This window comes from Cyanistes caeruleus, chromosome 4, assembly GCF_971803275.1.
Source record: "Cyanistes caeruleus chromosome 4, bCyaCae1.hap1.1, whole genome shotgun sequence".
NCBI lineage: Eukaryota > Metazoa > Chordata > Aves > Passeriformes > Paridae > Cyanistes > Cyanistes caeruleus.
This window is the reverse complement of record NC_141704.1, coordinates 34,171,067-34,186,792: the sequence shown is the minus strand read 5'-3', so window position 1 is coordinate 34,186,792 and position 15,726 is coordinate 34,171,067. Positions and strand designations below refer to the sequence as shown.

General features: G+C 36.5%; 1 protein-coding gene across 9 annotated transcripts in view; it reads left to right on the top strand.

Moving 5' to 3' along the window:
* The window catches only part of LUC7L2 (LUC7 like 2, pre-mRNA splicing factor), a 29,713-nt gene that overhangs the window by 10,521 nt on the left and 3,466 nt on the right, over positions 1 to 15,726 (top strand). For 7 of the 9 annotated variants that reach the window (XM_086887559.1, XM_086887554.1, XM_086887558.1 and 4 more), the window contains 6 exons: positions 8,906 to 9,004; positions 9,860 to 9,970; positions 10,642 to 10,785; positions 11,837 to 12,013; positions 14,051 to 14,142; positions 15,015 to 15,044. In XM_086887559.1, the coding sequence (XP_086743685.1) occupies positions 8,906 to 9,004; positions 9,860 to 9,970; positions 10,642 to 10,785; positions 11,837 to 12,013; positions 14,051 to 14,142; positions 15,015 to 15,044 (653 nt within the window). The remainder of the gene's footprint in view (positions 1 to 8,905; positions 9,005 to 9,859; positions 9,971 to 10,641; positions 10,786 to 11,836; positions 12,014 to 14,050; positions 14,143 to 15,014; positions 15,045 to 15,726) is intronic. The other 2 variants (XM_086887560.1, XM_086887555.1) reach the window with 1 other exon arrangement.

The following is a 15,726-nucleotide window of genomic DNA, read 5'->3' as shown; positions in this document are numbered from 1 at the left end:
CCGCAAAACATTACATACCTGAATTGCGCTATAGCAAAGTGGCCTTATAGTGGTAGAGTTGCAAGTAGTAGAAAGAAATAAAATACATTGTATGCATAAGTGACAAAGTTACTTTCTTTAAAAAGTGTGTTGTAGTGAGGAAGTATTCCACAGATGTATTTGTATGGAGAAGTACAGAGATTTTTCTTTTTCTCTCTTCCAGAAGCATTTTAATGAAAATAATTGAAAGTTCAAATAATTAAATTTCTGTAAGTTGAGATACCTTTAATATGATATTGACACTTACTATACAGTATCCAGTTACTGTGTCATTGTCATAAATTCTAAAGCAATTTTAGAATTGCAATTAAAATCTCCATTTATGGCATATTAGTTACTTGTTTGACTTGGACTTTTGAGCACTCTGTAGTAGAAGTTCCACTACCTGAGCATAGGAAACAAGGGGCTTTGACACATGCCAGTAGCTTGGTCAGTGTGCTTGTGCTTTACCTAGTGATCCATGTTTAAGGTATCTTATTTTTTGTGAAAGGCAGGTGAGTAATGTTTCATTGATTATTTAATCTAATTTTTGATGATAATAATACAGAGATACAGTATGATGATACACAGAGTCCCACATGCCTACTATTCTTGATGTTACTAGGGTAGCTTTTTTCACTGATGTAAAACATCAGTGAAATAACATAACATGTGATAACGTTTTGTTACCCTTTGGCACTGGGGAAAATAAATACTGCAAAATCTGTCTGAAGGATTATTTGAGGTAGTATTGTGTATCAATGTATATATAGTTTTATTTTGAACTGTTTTGTGCATTGCTGTCCAAACAAAATGGGGGAAAAGGGAGAAAAATGTGTTTCTTTTCACCCATCTGTTATGTTGGATAGTGCTTTGATTGTGTGGTGAGCAAAAGAACTCCTCCTTGGGGGAGATTTGGGACATACTTTGTATGCTGGGACATACAAAGGCATTGGTCATAATCTACAAGAAGAAACTTGTCAAAGATTCGTTTGACAGCTTTTCATTGTGATCCAGTTTCTGTAAACAAAGATTTCTATAACAGCTGTAAGTAAAGAAATGTTTATCTTCAGAGCTATAAAAATCCTAGGTCTTGTGCAGTAGTGCCTCTTACACTGCAGGTCAGCCATGAAGGCTGGGGCAGCTGGCACAGTTTAAGTCCTCACTGGAAGTTTCCTTCAGCCTCATACCAGATTCTGCTGTGGCTCTTGGAATACAAAATCAGACTGCTTCTTTAGAGAACATAAGTATTTTCATTCCTTATGCAATTAGTCACTATGCCAGAAAATGTATTCCATGGTGTAAGTCTAGGAGCATAAAAGCAGTGACTAGTTTAATCCTTTTAGTGGGATTAGTAGAAAGGGGACTCAAAAGAGACAGGCTTTACCTGGGCTGTGTGATGTTCTGTGCTGTTTACCTGGTCACTGATCTGCAGGAATGGACCTTCTCTCTTAACAGCAGTTTTTGAAAGGGCAGGAGGCGTGGAGTCTAACTGAACAGTTTGTCACTGATTTAGAAAATTACTCTGAAGTTTTCTCTGTAGTTTTGATAGGAAGATCTTGATGCATCTTTGCATTCAAGACCTATAGTAACAAAAGTTGAGTGACTTTTTTTTTTTTTTTTTTTAAATTCAAATCCCTGGATGTTCCTGCAAGAGTAAGTTCTCTGGGGACATTTTATGAGGTTAAGTTTCTAAAGTGACTAGATTATCAGTAAAATTCCGTGTATGAATTGTCTTTTTTTGTGTCACAAGATGATCTACAGTTCCTAGGCACTGTTTATTACTGTTCCTGTCTGCAAAATGCAGACTTCTATACATCTCTAGTCCACCCACTCTTTCAAAAGCACTCATGGAGGACATTCACAGATAACACAAGACAAAATGACTCATATGAGTAGGCCCTCTTATTTTAGTGTGTTCTTTCCCTTAATGACCAAATTCCCAAAACTGCAAAGGCTCTGATTTCCCTCAGCAATAAAAAACCATGTTACTCAGGTTGCAGTATGTATAGGCAAAGGTAGTGTGTGCATACTTTTTGTTTAGGGATTTTATTTATGGATATGTTTTTGTGCTACTAAGTTTCTGGATTTGTGCAGCTGGAAATTTCAAGTCAAGCAGCCTGAAGTGTCTGTCTAGTGGAGGTGATTTTGTGTTAATGATTGCTTGGACGCCAGTTCACATACGTCAGTATGTGAACCAGTCAGTGGTTTAAGAGTTTGCTCATTCATTTTGAGCTGAAAATTTTACAATGAGAAATTAGTAAGACTTTGTAAACCCTGGCAGATGAGACACTGAATAATTTTCTTATAGCTAGTGATTTTTGCTTTACAGGGTTGACACTGTTACTTTGACCTCTAATGATTGCCTATGATAAGGCTTGTGGAGTTTTTGGTTGTTTTGGTTTGGGGTGGGTTTTTGGTTGTGGGTGTTTGGATTTTTTTCTTTACAAAAATGCTTGTTTATCCATATTATGAGACTGGGGACTAAAGCTGCCTATGTAGGAGTCAGATCAGGAGTCCCCCATAATGGTACAAACCTGTTTAAGCACTGTTCTCTGGATGTAAGTACCGTCTGCAGGTTTTATAAGATGTGTGTGTTTCCTCTATCGTTGTATGTTTCTGAATGAATAGCCAAGTACAAATGAAAATGACAAGGTGGGAAGATCTAAAACTAATACCTTTAATAAGGCTATTATTAAGTAGCAATGCTCTGAATAGTTGTAACCCAATAGCTGTCTTGGAAAATCCCAGCACTTCTGCATTAATGTGGCTTTCTTACCAACCTGATGGTGCTTCCCTGATGAAAAGTTTCTCAAATACTGTACTTGGTTTGCAATGGTTCAGAAACTCCTATCTGCTCAGTGAATTAACTTTGTAGTCATGTGTATTTGTTGGGAAAAATTACTTCTTGCATTTTATTTGTTACAGATCTGAAGATAGGCTCTATTGGCTCCCCCTGCAGTTAAGCATATCTTTAGATGCTCCTAAATTTATTGCATGCAGCTCTTCGGGACTCTTACTGACTAAAAACACATATTAATCAAGACCTCAGTTTAGCAATATACTTGAATACATTATTTATTTTAATCTTATGAGGAGTGGAATTCAGCTCCAGATTAAGAAATCTAAATTTAGATTTCAGCTGAGGAGCTGGGTGTTGAAGCTTACACTGAAGTCAGAAGGTATCTAAGCAGTGAAGCCTAGAAAAATATGGAGTTCACGTGCTCATGGGTATCTCTCTCAGAGTGGGCCGAATCCATTTAGGCTCACTGAATATACAATCTGCATTTAAGATTGTATGTAAAAGAAGTTTAGATAGTTCACACACATGCAGATAGGTGTTAGTAAGGAGTTTTAATCTGTAGTTGGTTTATTTGTCAGTAGTCCCACTGGCTCTGGAGCTATTTATATGCTTAAAGCTTGTGGTTTGGGGTGTGACTGTGATTTTATGTTGTACTGCTAGAAAAAGCATTAGCAGCTGTTAAAAGGCATTGTGTCTGAGGGTATTAGCTTTTCAGTTCAGGACTGATTTAATCATGTGAACTGCTTCAGCTTAGGAAATCAAATTAAATTAGGCTTGCATAAGCTACCTCAGTTTGAAGCCTTCAACCCAGTGGTGATGAACAGTGCACTGTTGTCCTCAAGTGATCATGTCAGTCTCCTGAAATGTATTCTTAATTTCTTCGGCCAGCACCAGGAAGGTGAACTGGTTGTACCACATTCCATTTTAATGGATTTAATTTGGGACAGAGGGGGGTTTGTTAGTTTCTGCATGGTTATTACCCTCAGTTTTAATATATTTTATAGTCAGGCTATAACAACTACTATGTAAACACTGAAATGTCTCATTTAATAATAAGAAAGACTGCTGCTAGTTTTCCTAGTGAAGATTTATTCTAAGAAGTTGAAGTCTTTAGAAGTGAGAGTGTGGTTACATGGAGAAAATACTTTTAAAAAGTATTATACTTCAGAAGATACCTAGAATTCAGTGGTTACTAAAGACTCAGCTTTAATTTCTGCATCTTTTTTGCTCAGCATTTCTTTCCTACTAGTGAAGTCCTACAAAAGTTAACTGTTAGTGGAGTCAGAGAACTTAAATCCCCTTCTAAATATGTGTTCCTTACAAGAAGGGATGGGCTTTATCACAAGCCTAGAAATCTGTTCAAAATATAATTGGTAGTGCAGATGAAGAATGAGTTCCGTAAGGAAGATTTCAGCAAAGAGTCTGTCTCCATCTTCTTTTTATCAGTAGGAGGTGTTCTCATACAGACCCTAGTAGTGCCTTGACAGTTTGGTAAAGGAAGAGGTCTGATTCCTCCAATATCAATTCTTCAGCGATGTCAGATCTTTCTGAGCAAACAAACAAAAAAATTTCTTCTCTTGCTGGATGTGAACTGCTTTGTTATCTTTATTTTTGAAAAGAAATATCTACATAAGCACTGCCCAGAGTATCTTCTTTCAAAAACATGTCAAAGATACCCACTGTTTTTGGAAGTATTTAATTTGTGCTACTGTGTCACACTTGGCTCAATGGCAGCCCTTTGTGTTTTAAGGCCCTTTAGCTTTTCTGTATTCTTTCTGTAGTCTGTATAGAGTATATTCAGTAATCAAATTTCTGATGTCAAAGGAACTTGTAGCAGTTGTAAAAGTGCCAAAATGAGAATTTTGTAGGTAGGTAGCTGAAGAACTAAAAAAAATGGGGGGATAAACCCCACCTTAATTTCATATTCCAGAAAGAACATTACATCGGAGTTTAGTTTCCTGTTCAATTATTTGACGGCTATTCAGATTGCACATTTATTTTGCATATAAACTCTACAGATTCTCTGTTCCCAGATCCTCAGTTACCTCTTCGTTGTCGACTCATACTTAATTCATGTGATTTTTATTTTTTTTTAACCTGGTTTGATTGAAGCATCACTATGCAAACAAAATGCATGTAATCCATATTTCTTCATTATACCAAAGGCATTCTATCTATTTTTTGGATGGGATGACAAAAATTGTTACCAAATCATTTCAATACAAAGTTTTTTGGGATGAAAGACCAATTTTCTAAACCTCAGCTCTGAGAAATCAAGTAGCTTTAATTGCTTATCTAACACTGAGAAATGAAAAAGTATTGCAGAAAATGGTCAGCAAATACTAGAAGGCACTAGTTTCTTAAGCTGAACTCAGCAATAACAAAAGGACTCCTGATACCCTGCTTTGTGGTTACCTAGACTAATCTTCACCAAAAACTTTCATTTGCAATAAAGAGTCTCCAAGGTTTCAATCTCAGTAAAAGTACAAAAAGTAAAAGTGCAAAAAGACCCAAAGCATGGCTTAGCTTACTCAATAAACTTTAGTTCTGTTCAGCTTGGGAACTTGGATATTTTCACCTTTCTTTATTTATGTTGTTAATCTGCACTGTAAATCACTTTTAAGTAGTGTGAGTCTGTCTGATTGTCATTGTATTGACAGTAAAAAACAGCGTAAGTTTGTTCCTTTTCAGCCTTCCATTAACTTGGTGTCTGAGCAGGAGTCTCTCTCTTAGCCATCTTCTGTTTCACATGGGATGGATCTTTAAATGGCAGACTACCAATACTTGTTCTTTGCGTTTGAGGGGAGGGCATGTCTTGGCACCAAATTGCAAGGTGGACTTGTGGAAAAGGAAAATAATGTGTCTTCATGTATCTTGTCTGCTTTCATCTGCTGTCCATCTACTTTGCAGCTACCCATACAAGCCAAATTATACTACAAGCTGCTCTGTGCACGTTTAGGTTCTTGGCCATCAAGATCCAGCACAGACTTTTGACAGAAATGAATCATGCCCAAGATGACTTGTCTTTGCCTGATGTTGCATAACTTACACCAGCAGAAGTGCTTTTTAGCCTGTTTTTGCGTTTAATATGCAAACTTATTTAAGAATTTTAAATGTGGTGGGTTTTTTATATCTCTCTACATTAGGGTTTGCTAATGGAACTTTTATCAAAGACATTTCATGGTAATATTTCTGTGAAGGCTTTCAAAGGATTACCCAGGACTAGTGTAGGCTGTGTTAAGGAGTGGTTCCAGCAATGGAATTAATGGAATTAACTTCTTCAACAGTCAAAACTAATGATAAAGAATCCTTTTCTTTTGTACCTGCTTGTTCTTGCTCCTGTTATGCCATGTGAGTATTTATCGGGCTGCCTTCTTAGGTCAAAGGGGGAAATGGGAGGCAAAATTCCTTCTGTTGTGATTGAGCATCTAGCAGAAAAGAATCCTCTACAACATACTCCTTGTCCCCCAAAATTTCCACTGACATTACTGAAGGTTTTCAACAGCTTTTGAATTTGCCATCTTGATACTGGAAGAGACCACAGCTTCTTAAGTCCACTATTCTGTTGTCCCCTATTTTATATTGTCAGCACATTGTTTGTATGGCTGCCCATCAAATTGAACAAAAGTACACTGCTGGAAAATTTGCCTCTGTGTGTGGTTTCCTAAGATACTTTTTAGCCAGTCACTACCCAGACTTTGTTCAACACCACAGGCAGATGTGCCAGCATGGAGTGGCACAGCACAGGGATAAGGGAAGGACAGAATGTTTCTCAGTAGTAATGCTGGCTCAGACTAATTACCATCCTTTTGGGCTTTGGATTTACAATTCCCAGTAAGAGGCAAAGAAATTAGAAAATGTACTGTTTTCTGGAGGTTAAATCCAACCCAAATAGAGAGGAAAAACATAAAACCCATATAAAGTGAATAGCATGTCATGGTAGCGTTACATGAATTCTGGGAGTTTTTAGTGTGTGATGGAATTTCATTTCATGCATTTATTCGAACTGTATGCAGATTGCATCTTAAAATAGTGGGGGGTCTTGTGCTGTGGTGGATGTGTTCAGGATTTTTGTCACTCTATTCAGACCTATTGAAGTGTGTCACTGTCCTTATCTATGCATTTATAATGTAAGTGCCTCACTTGAAACAGAATTGGCCTTGAGTTCTACAGTTTTAGCCTTAAAGACCTTATTCAGTACAAGAGCTGAATCAGCATAAAGTCAGTCTTTTCACAGCTTTAGGATAATTTTCAAGTGTCTAAATTTCAGATAATTTTTAAAAGTTCTTTCACACTGCACTCCCTGTATTGAAGTACTTTCCTGAAAAAATGCTTCAGTTTAACTAATGTCAGCATGGCCTGGAAAGAGACATCTATAAAACATTGCTCAGTTTCAAGGTCCTTGTGGATTTACAAGAGTTAACAAAATTGCTGAGGTCCTGTATAGTCGCAAAAGGAAAAGCTAATCTTTTCCTTTATCATTGCAGTCACATGTTCCCTTTTGCAATCAAATGTTTTCCGGAAAACAGATTTATGGTGGCTGAAGGGTCTTTAAAGAATTGCAGTTTATATAAGACCTTTTTGAGTTCAGAATCCTTTATTTTACTCTTATGGTCTTTTTTCTTTATCTGCAACTTTTGTATAAAATAAACCAAAAGCTTCCATAAAAATTACTTTAATGGTTTCACTGGGAGTCTAAGTAAAAATTTGAAAATACTAAAATAATTGGGGTTTGTTTATTTTACAATACTTATGAGGCTTGGATTGTTTACTTAAATCCAAGTATTTTATTTGTTAAAAACAAGCAAACAAAAACCCATCAAAACCCTCACTCATTTAGCTTGCAGCACATTTTGAGTTGACATTCACCTTCTATTTACAAAACTCACAGTACAAGTTATTAAGTATTTTAGGTTTAGGTTTAAAATTGTTATTTAACTACAACAGTAACAACTTTTTCCATCAGAGTTCAATTTTCATCATGTGCTTTCAATGTTAAGAAAGGATTAATTCTCCTTAATATTAAGTGAGCAGTGCCAAGAGCAGACTTAACTGAAACTGTGCTGGTTTTAGGTGCTGTAAATAACAATCATTTCCAATGATTGTACATCAGCCTGTGCTTTTGCAGAGAGGCTGCTTTGGGTTTATTCAGTTTTGTTTCCATGAAAGATTGGTTGGGGGGCGTGGTTTAGGTTTTTTGTTTGGGGGTTTTTGGTGGGATTTATGGGAGGAGTTTTTTAATATGTTTTTTGTCAAGTGCATGTTGCTCTTGGTCACCAGGCTTAACATGAACAAAGTGAATTAGAATTTCTTATGCTGTCTCCTATGCAAAATTCAAAAATTTAAAAAAGGTAATTGTTACCCAAAAAGATTCTGGGCAGTTTCCTCAGTGGCATTGTATGCAAGATAAGTGATGCAGCCTACTTACATTTTATGTTCATTTTTCCTTCCTGCCAGTTCTAGGATGGTTTTAGATTACAAGTGAAATATCTGTACTTTTTATTCCCTGATTCTTGAACATAGTCTAACATTCAGCTCATCTTCCCTCATTTACAAATGTTTCGCAGGGATTTGGTTTTTGGTTATCTTACTTGAAATGCTTCAAGAATGTGTTTTAAGCAGCACTTACTTACAATGGTGCTGTGGTTGTAGCTCTTTCAGGTGATGAATATAACAGAAACACTTTATCATGGAGTGTGCAGACAGGTTCAGGTCAAGAATGTGACCATTTAATTGCTGGTTATTTTCATGGAACTTGGCTCTACTAAACCGTTTAAGTTCAATGCACGATGTTCCACTTCAGTCACATTTCTGAACTCCTAGTAAAACAGCATTTTTGCAGGGCATTAGTGATACTTTGTTACACAAACTATCATGATATGATAAGCTGTTCATTCTCTCTGCTGTTAGTATGTCTTGATTCATGCATGTCTGTCCTGGTATCATCCTACAACTTCATTGAACTCTAATTATCACAGAGGAGATGACTTGCTTCAGAATATTTAACTGTTAAAGAAAATCATGCTAACCTTATTCCTTGTAACCCTTCTGAAAATTTAAACCACATTGCTTTTGTCTTTTCAGAGAATGGACCTTGGAGAATGCCTGAAAGTGCATGACCTGGCATTAAGGGCAGACTATGAAATAGCATCCAAAGATCAAGATTTCTTCTTTGAGCTTGATGTATGTATTTTGTCTTAATGGTGGAAAGAAAGCATTAGTTTGTGTACTTAGGTGAAGAAACTGAGCAACAGATGTTAAGTTTTGGTACAGACTAAAAGGAAGACTTTTGAAAAGCAATTTTATGAAGAGGCAGAGAAACTCTTGGCACAATTACATGAAAGATTACTTGCCTCTTCATGATTATATGCTAATTTGGGTTGGTAGTCCTCTCTTGGGTAGAACTGTTGATAGCCTCTCAGAGTATGATAAAACCTGAGTGCTGTCTTAGTGTTGTCAAATAGCAAGCTAATGTTAAAGCTTTGTGTGCTTTCAAGAAAGTTTTAAATTCTACACTTAACAAAGGAAGTAATTTGGTATTGGAGAATTGGTAACAAATCATATACTGTATCTCCATACACTGTAGTTTGTTTTGAACTCCCAGTTAGGAGGTTAGTCTTTGCTAGGACAAAAGGGTTTGGGTTTTTTAATTGTTACTTGGAGGGATGGTTCATATAACTACTTAAACCCTGGTGAAAAAAGTTTCACTATTGCATGGACTGGCTGGATGAAGTGATCCTGAATAGCTTTCCAAGAATTTTAATGCTGCTAGACTCTGCTACTTCTTCTTCATGACTTAAGACAGAACTTCACCTCCAAATTTCTGCAAATACTTGAAGCTAGGACAACGTGTAGACTATAATTCTTTAAATGGTTTGAATGTGTGTGATTAGTCAGCATAAACCAGTAGATTATTGTTTCACTAATCACTAATAAAAACTTGTGAAAGTGAAGCCTTAATAAACTGAGGAAGCCTTACAGCTGATGAAATATTTATGTTCTTGACAGCATTCATCCTTGTTCTTACTGTTGTTTTAGGCAATGGACCACCTGCAGTCGTTTATTGCAGACTGCGACCGGCGAACGGAAGTGGCTAAGAAAAGACTAGCAGAAACCCAAGAGGAGATCAGTGCTGAAGTTGCAGCTAAAGTAAGCATGTCAGACGAGTTACTGCTGTCTTTTTGGAGGCCAGTTTTTCCAAGGAACCAGTTTCAAGTTTTGAAAATATATAAAATCTGAGAAGTCATATTGAAGATGGGGGGAAAAGTAATACATGTTCTCTGTCCTTCCTGAAAACCTTTAGGGCATAGAAGAGAACAGAGGGAAGAGACCTCCCTGGTATTTTTTACCTCAGGAAATTTGACTCTGAATCTGTGCTATAGAAATGTTAGTAGTTCTTACACTTTTTGATCCAAACTTCACCTATAAAGCAAACAAAATAAATGTCCTTTTCTCTGTATCTTTTTTGAATAAAAAAGAAACAAACCTATAATTTTTCTGCCCATATATGCAAATTCTAGGAGGAATGGCTGTACAAATAATTATTTTTCAAGACTGGTGTAGATAACAGTGTGAATTACTTGAAGTTTTCTGAAAAAAATCCTTTTCTGGAATTCTACATTGACTTGGTAATTCAGCCTTTTTCTGTGATTTTTGCAGAGGCATTTTCTGTTTCACTTCTAACAGGAGAAGTTCTTGCTGTGTGTTTCTTTTAATTCTGTCCTTCCAATTTTGCATGTCGTAACTCACTCAGTAGTACTTCAGATGATCCTCCATAATTAAAAGTATTTCCTGTGTTAAGCCTTTCCTTGTCTTTCAAGGCTGAAAGAGTTCACGAATTGAATGAAGAAATTGGGAAACTGTTGGCCAAAGTAGAACAGCTCGGAGCTGATGGGAATGTGGAAGAATCTCAAAAAGTAATGGATGAAGTGGAGAAGGCTCGGGTAAAGAAGAGAGAAGCAGAAGTAAGTTGAGATTGTGTACGGAGGTGGGCATGGAGAGGTCAGGGTCAAATACTAAATTGTTTGGCCTGTAAGGGAAGACATCTTACCTCTGTCAATTCCTTAGCTAACTGCTACGTATAAAATGGAAAAAATTGCTTTGTGGCATCCTGTACAGGTTAAAGTTCCTACCCTAAATACACTCCTATACCATTAAAATCATACTTCCTTCCACAGATGATGCATTTATCTTAGTTGGCTGTATTAGCCAGCTGTATCTGTGGACACTACCTTTGTGGCTGTGATGGTTGCACTGACTTACCTGGTTTGGTCTCACAGCTCTTGCTGTGGCAGCTCTGTTATAACCTCATGCTGTAAAGCTTTGCCATGTTGGATCCATTGTCTTCACTAAAAGAGACTTCATGTCTTGTGTATCAGGAGAGTCAAAATGATCCTTGTAATGTTCAGGTGACAGAACTCACCAAGAACTTTTCCATATGGGATTACACAAAGATACTGAAATTTCTAGAAATCAGTATCTGCAGTTCTTTCAATAGTACCAGAAGGATTGCTGGCAGTCTTGCTGGTCTGTTATCTGAATGTCTTTAGGTAAATTTTGCTCAGATAATGTGTTTAATTAGTATCTAAAATACAGATAGATTTCTCAGGAAACTAACACTGTTTTAAATGGGGTTCAGAATTAAAACTGGTGTCATATTTTCGTAATACATCAACACAGTAATCATAGTGTTAATGTGGATTCATTGTCATACATGAAAAAATTGATCATCCTTCTATGTAATATGATTTTAAGGTAGTAATTACCCAAATTATTTTTTTTTTCCTAATTTGTAAAACCAGTTGTTGAGTTCTTGCTTTTTAAATATGTCCAGTTTTCAAAATAAGGAAACATGCCTTGTATCTTAGTGAGACAGTTGATGTATGAAGAAGGTGAATTAACAAAAGGGTGTTCTGGTGTACATGGCATTTAGTTATTTGTAGTGTATCTTCGGTAAAGTGTCATCTTTGTGCTTATGTGCACTTTGAAATAACAGCAAATGTTTTTCTTTTCTAGGAAGTATACAGGAATTCTATGCCTGCATCTAGCTTTCAGCAGCAGAAGCTAAGGGTTTGTGAAGTGTGCTCGGCTTATCTTGGTCTTCACGACAATGACCGACGACTTGCTGATCACTTTGGAGGAAAACTACATTTGGGATTTATTGAAATAAGAGAGAAACTTGAGGAACTCAGGGTAAATCATTCTTACATTTTTTGTGTGTGCTGCTACTTAATTATTTGCCAGGCAGCCTTAATGGAATAATTCTTTCTCTGTGTGTAAATTTTTTTCATATCACTTTAAACTTTTGGATTTAATTAGCCTAAAAACTCTACAAACATTCTAATTTAGCATCAATTACCTCAACAGATTTGTAAGATGACCTCTTTTGCACTGAGGTAGATTAAAACATGCATTCAAAGTAATGCATCTTGGGAACAAAGAACTTGAATTTCCTTGTAAAATGGAGACCTGTATTTTGAATGAACAGCAGCAATATTGAAACACGCTTAGCAGTCATAGGAGATAGCCAAATGAACTTTGCTTTTAGCCACATGATTGACTAAAAGTAATAAAGAGACCCTTGAAAATACAAGAGCAATACTGTATATATGTAGTAAGGAGGATGATAACACTTGGAAAAGTTTCCCAAAAAATGTAAAGAAATGCTTGGAACTCAAAACAACCTGCTGTGTGGTGAATGACTAAAATTCAATTTGTTTATTTTACCTGAGCAAAGATTAGGAAATTACTTTGAATAGAATCCAACAACTCAAGGCTCTAGTTATCCAAAGTGGGAATACCAAATTATGTATATCTTGAAGTCAGAAATAATGGTTATGGGGAGGTTGCATGTTCTCTATAGCTTGAACATTTGAATACAGTTGGAATATTATAACCTATCTTGACCAGAAAATCATATGCTGGAAGAAAGATTTACTGGAATTATATTCTGGGCTTCTAGTTTTCAAGAGGATGGATTTTGAACAGTGATACCATTTATGACATTAATTTACAAATTAGGGAGTTCACAGCTCAATTAAGCATTTTAACTGTAGAAATCACTAAAGGTAGTAAGTAAATTGGTTGAAGTCCTAAGAGCAGAAATTGCTGCTGCTGGATTTGAATAAATGGACTTGGTTCTTTAATATTCCAGCTGTCTTGCATGCATACTGTGACTTACCCTTTGGAGAGCCCAGCTCTTCCTGTTGATGATGTTGGCAATTTAGGCTCCTAACTATAACTGGTGTAACTTAAATCTTAGATGCCTAGAACAGATCATGTGTGCTTCCTCTCATCCCTCCATGAAATTATGCAAAGAGTCACATGAACAAGAAACCTTGCTTGTAGTTAGATTGCTGATGTTGTACAAGGAAATACAGATATAATTTGATGTAAAGGGTTGAAATAACTAATTATTTACACCATTTGGAACAAAATATGCATGGATGACTATTTCACATTCCCAAAGCATCTATAAATTAATCTTTCAAAGTGCTTTGCTAATAAAGAAAGAAAACAATAACTATCCCCTCCTTCCTCAGAGCTCTCCTCAGAGATCTAATCAAGATGCTGCTGGGGCAATTCCACCTCTCAGAAGAAGGTCTTTACAAAGAGTTGAATTTCTTGCATCATGTCCAGAAGGTGGCAAGACTTGGGTTTGGCCAGATCTCCAGTTGTGAGTTCCACATCTGAGGGCCCTCTACTGAGCGTGCCTTGTCCCCAGTAGTAGTGAGTTCACCCTGGGGGCTATCAGCTGAAGAATCTGCTCTAACTTTGTCCCACAGTCATAATACAGAAACAAGTAGCCTCAAAACTTACATGTTGGCCCAACCAAGTCCTCTAAGAAACAATTAACTCTCCCAATTCTGATTCCTTTCTGTCTTTTCCCAGGCCAAAATATGATAGGATTGGCATGGAAACTCTCATATTAAAGGCATGACTTACTGTTCTGAAGTCCCCTTTATTAAAAACTTAAATATTTAATTCTGCATATTTCAGGTCTTCGTGTAACACCCACGTGCAGCTCTTCTGCAATAACTTCTTTTTCTTCAAGAAAAAAAAAAATAAACTATATGTACATATACTGAGGAAGAGAGCGGGAATAATATACACAAGGGAAAGGGGATATGCCTGAGGGGAAGAACTGAATGTTAACTATCTAGATTATTTTTATAGCACCTTCATGTGAGATATTTTTTAATACAACAAAATATATGCTTTTGCTTTCAGAGGATTGTGGCTGATAAACAGGAGAAACGAAATCAGGAACGCCTGAAACGTAGAGAGGAGAGGGAAAGAGAAGAAAGGGAGAAACTAAGGAGGTAGGGATCTGTTTGAATTGCATGTACATTATGACCTATTTATGTTGAATAAGAAAACTCTGATATAGTTCATACACGTTTCTAAATTTGCAGAATTACAGTAGTTTGCATTCCTTGGGAATCTAGAATGATTGGGATGGAATTTCATTCTAAATCTTAGAACATGGAATTGGTCTCATAGAAAGCCTTTTTAAAAACTACTAATAGTATTGTCTCTACATATTTGAACAAAGGGCCTTTAAGTGACATAATTTTCAGGTGTGTACCTTGTTTGGAGACCTGACAGATGTGAGCTTAGACATGTGAGCTCCGTACATCTCTTAGCAATTTTCTTCAGAGATGTTAGAAATTTTCTTTATTTGAAGTAGTTGAGTGTATGATTAAGGAAAGCAGTTCCCTGTTCTTCTGTGAAATAGTAGCTTCCTGGCCTGGTGGGGCTGGAGTGGAATGGAACCTGAGCTGCAGTTCTCTCAATACATTAAGTTTCTGAGGTTAACAGTGTGAATTTCTGAAATCTGTTGCAGTTTGGTTCTATTTGCCTATTGGGAAATAAGGCGATACTGACTTTTCAACTGTAAGCTTTTTTTGTGGGAGGGATGTGAGTTAAAAAGGTGGTTAGATAATCTTCTGGGCTTCTAGTGGATTAGCCTCAAGAACAAATTTTAAAAAATGCAACCAACACGAAACAGTGATGTATTTCCTGATAAATCTGTTACAAAGATGTTGACATCAAATAAAAGGCCTTTAAGTACTTGCTACTAAAACAAGAAATGCAAGAACAGGTCAACTAGTCTGGTTTATTATTACTAAATTGCACTTTATTTGATAGTGAGGTTCTCTTAAGAAAAATTACTATTTTCCATTTATTTCAGGTCCAGATCCCACAGCAAGCATGCCAAAAGGTATATAAATCTGCAGACAAGGAATACCAGCGGTGAAGTTAGCCTTTCACGAGCTGGAACTTTTTAAGTCTGTGTAGTGCTGTTAGTTTAAGATGTCCATCTTTACAAACAAAGCTTTCTGTTACATAGTCATCTCTCTGTGTGTTTGTACACTATTTATCACCATCCTGCTGAGTTTATACATCTGCATCTATTTTGTGTGGCTGTTACAATGCAGCTTCGTGTCCCAAGTAGCACTTAAAACACAGAGAATTGCTTCTTCTTTACAAAAGCTTCTGGCTAATACCTTTTGGTGATAGCCCATGTGTTTTAAATCCCTAAGCACCAGATAGCTCATCAGATCACCCATTAATACAATGAGTGTCCTTTCAAATCTGCACAGTTGAAGGTCACCACTGAGGTATGATTGCAAAATGATTTGGGGGGAAAAAAAAAAAAAAAATAATCAGAAAATACCAAATTTGTGTAGTGTTTAGAACCTTCCAGATAAGTTTTGTTGTAGCTATGGGGAACAATATAGTCCAGTTTTTAAAGAACATCATAACACATAGATTCTGGTGGATGATCCCTGTCACTGCATCATTAAGTTCTTCTTTGCCTGATAAAGACACTAGTTTAAAATATAAAGAAGTAGATTTTTTTCATATTTTTATTTGCTTTCAGGAGCTTCAATTGGCTGTGC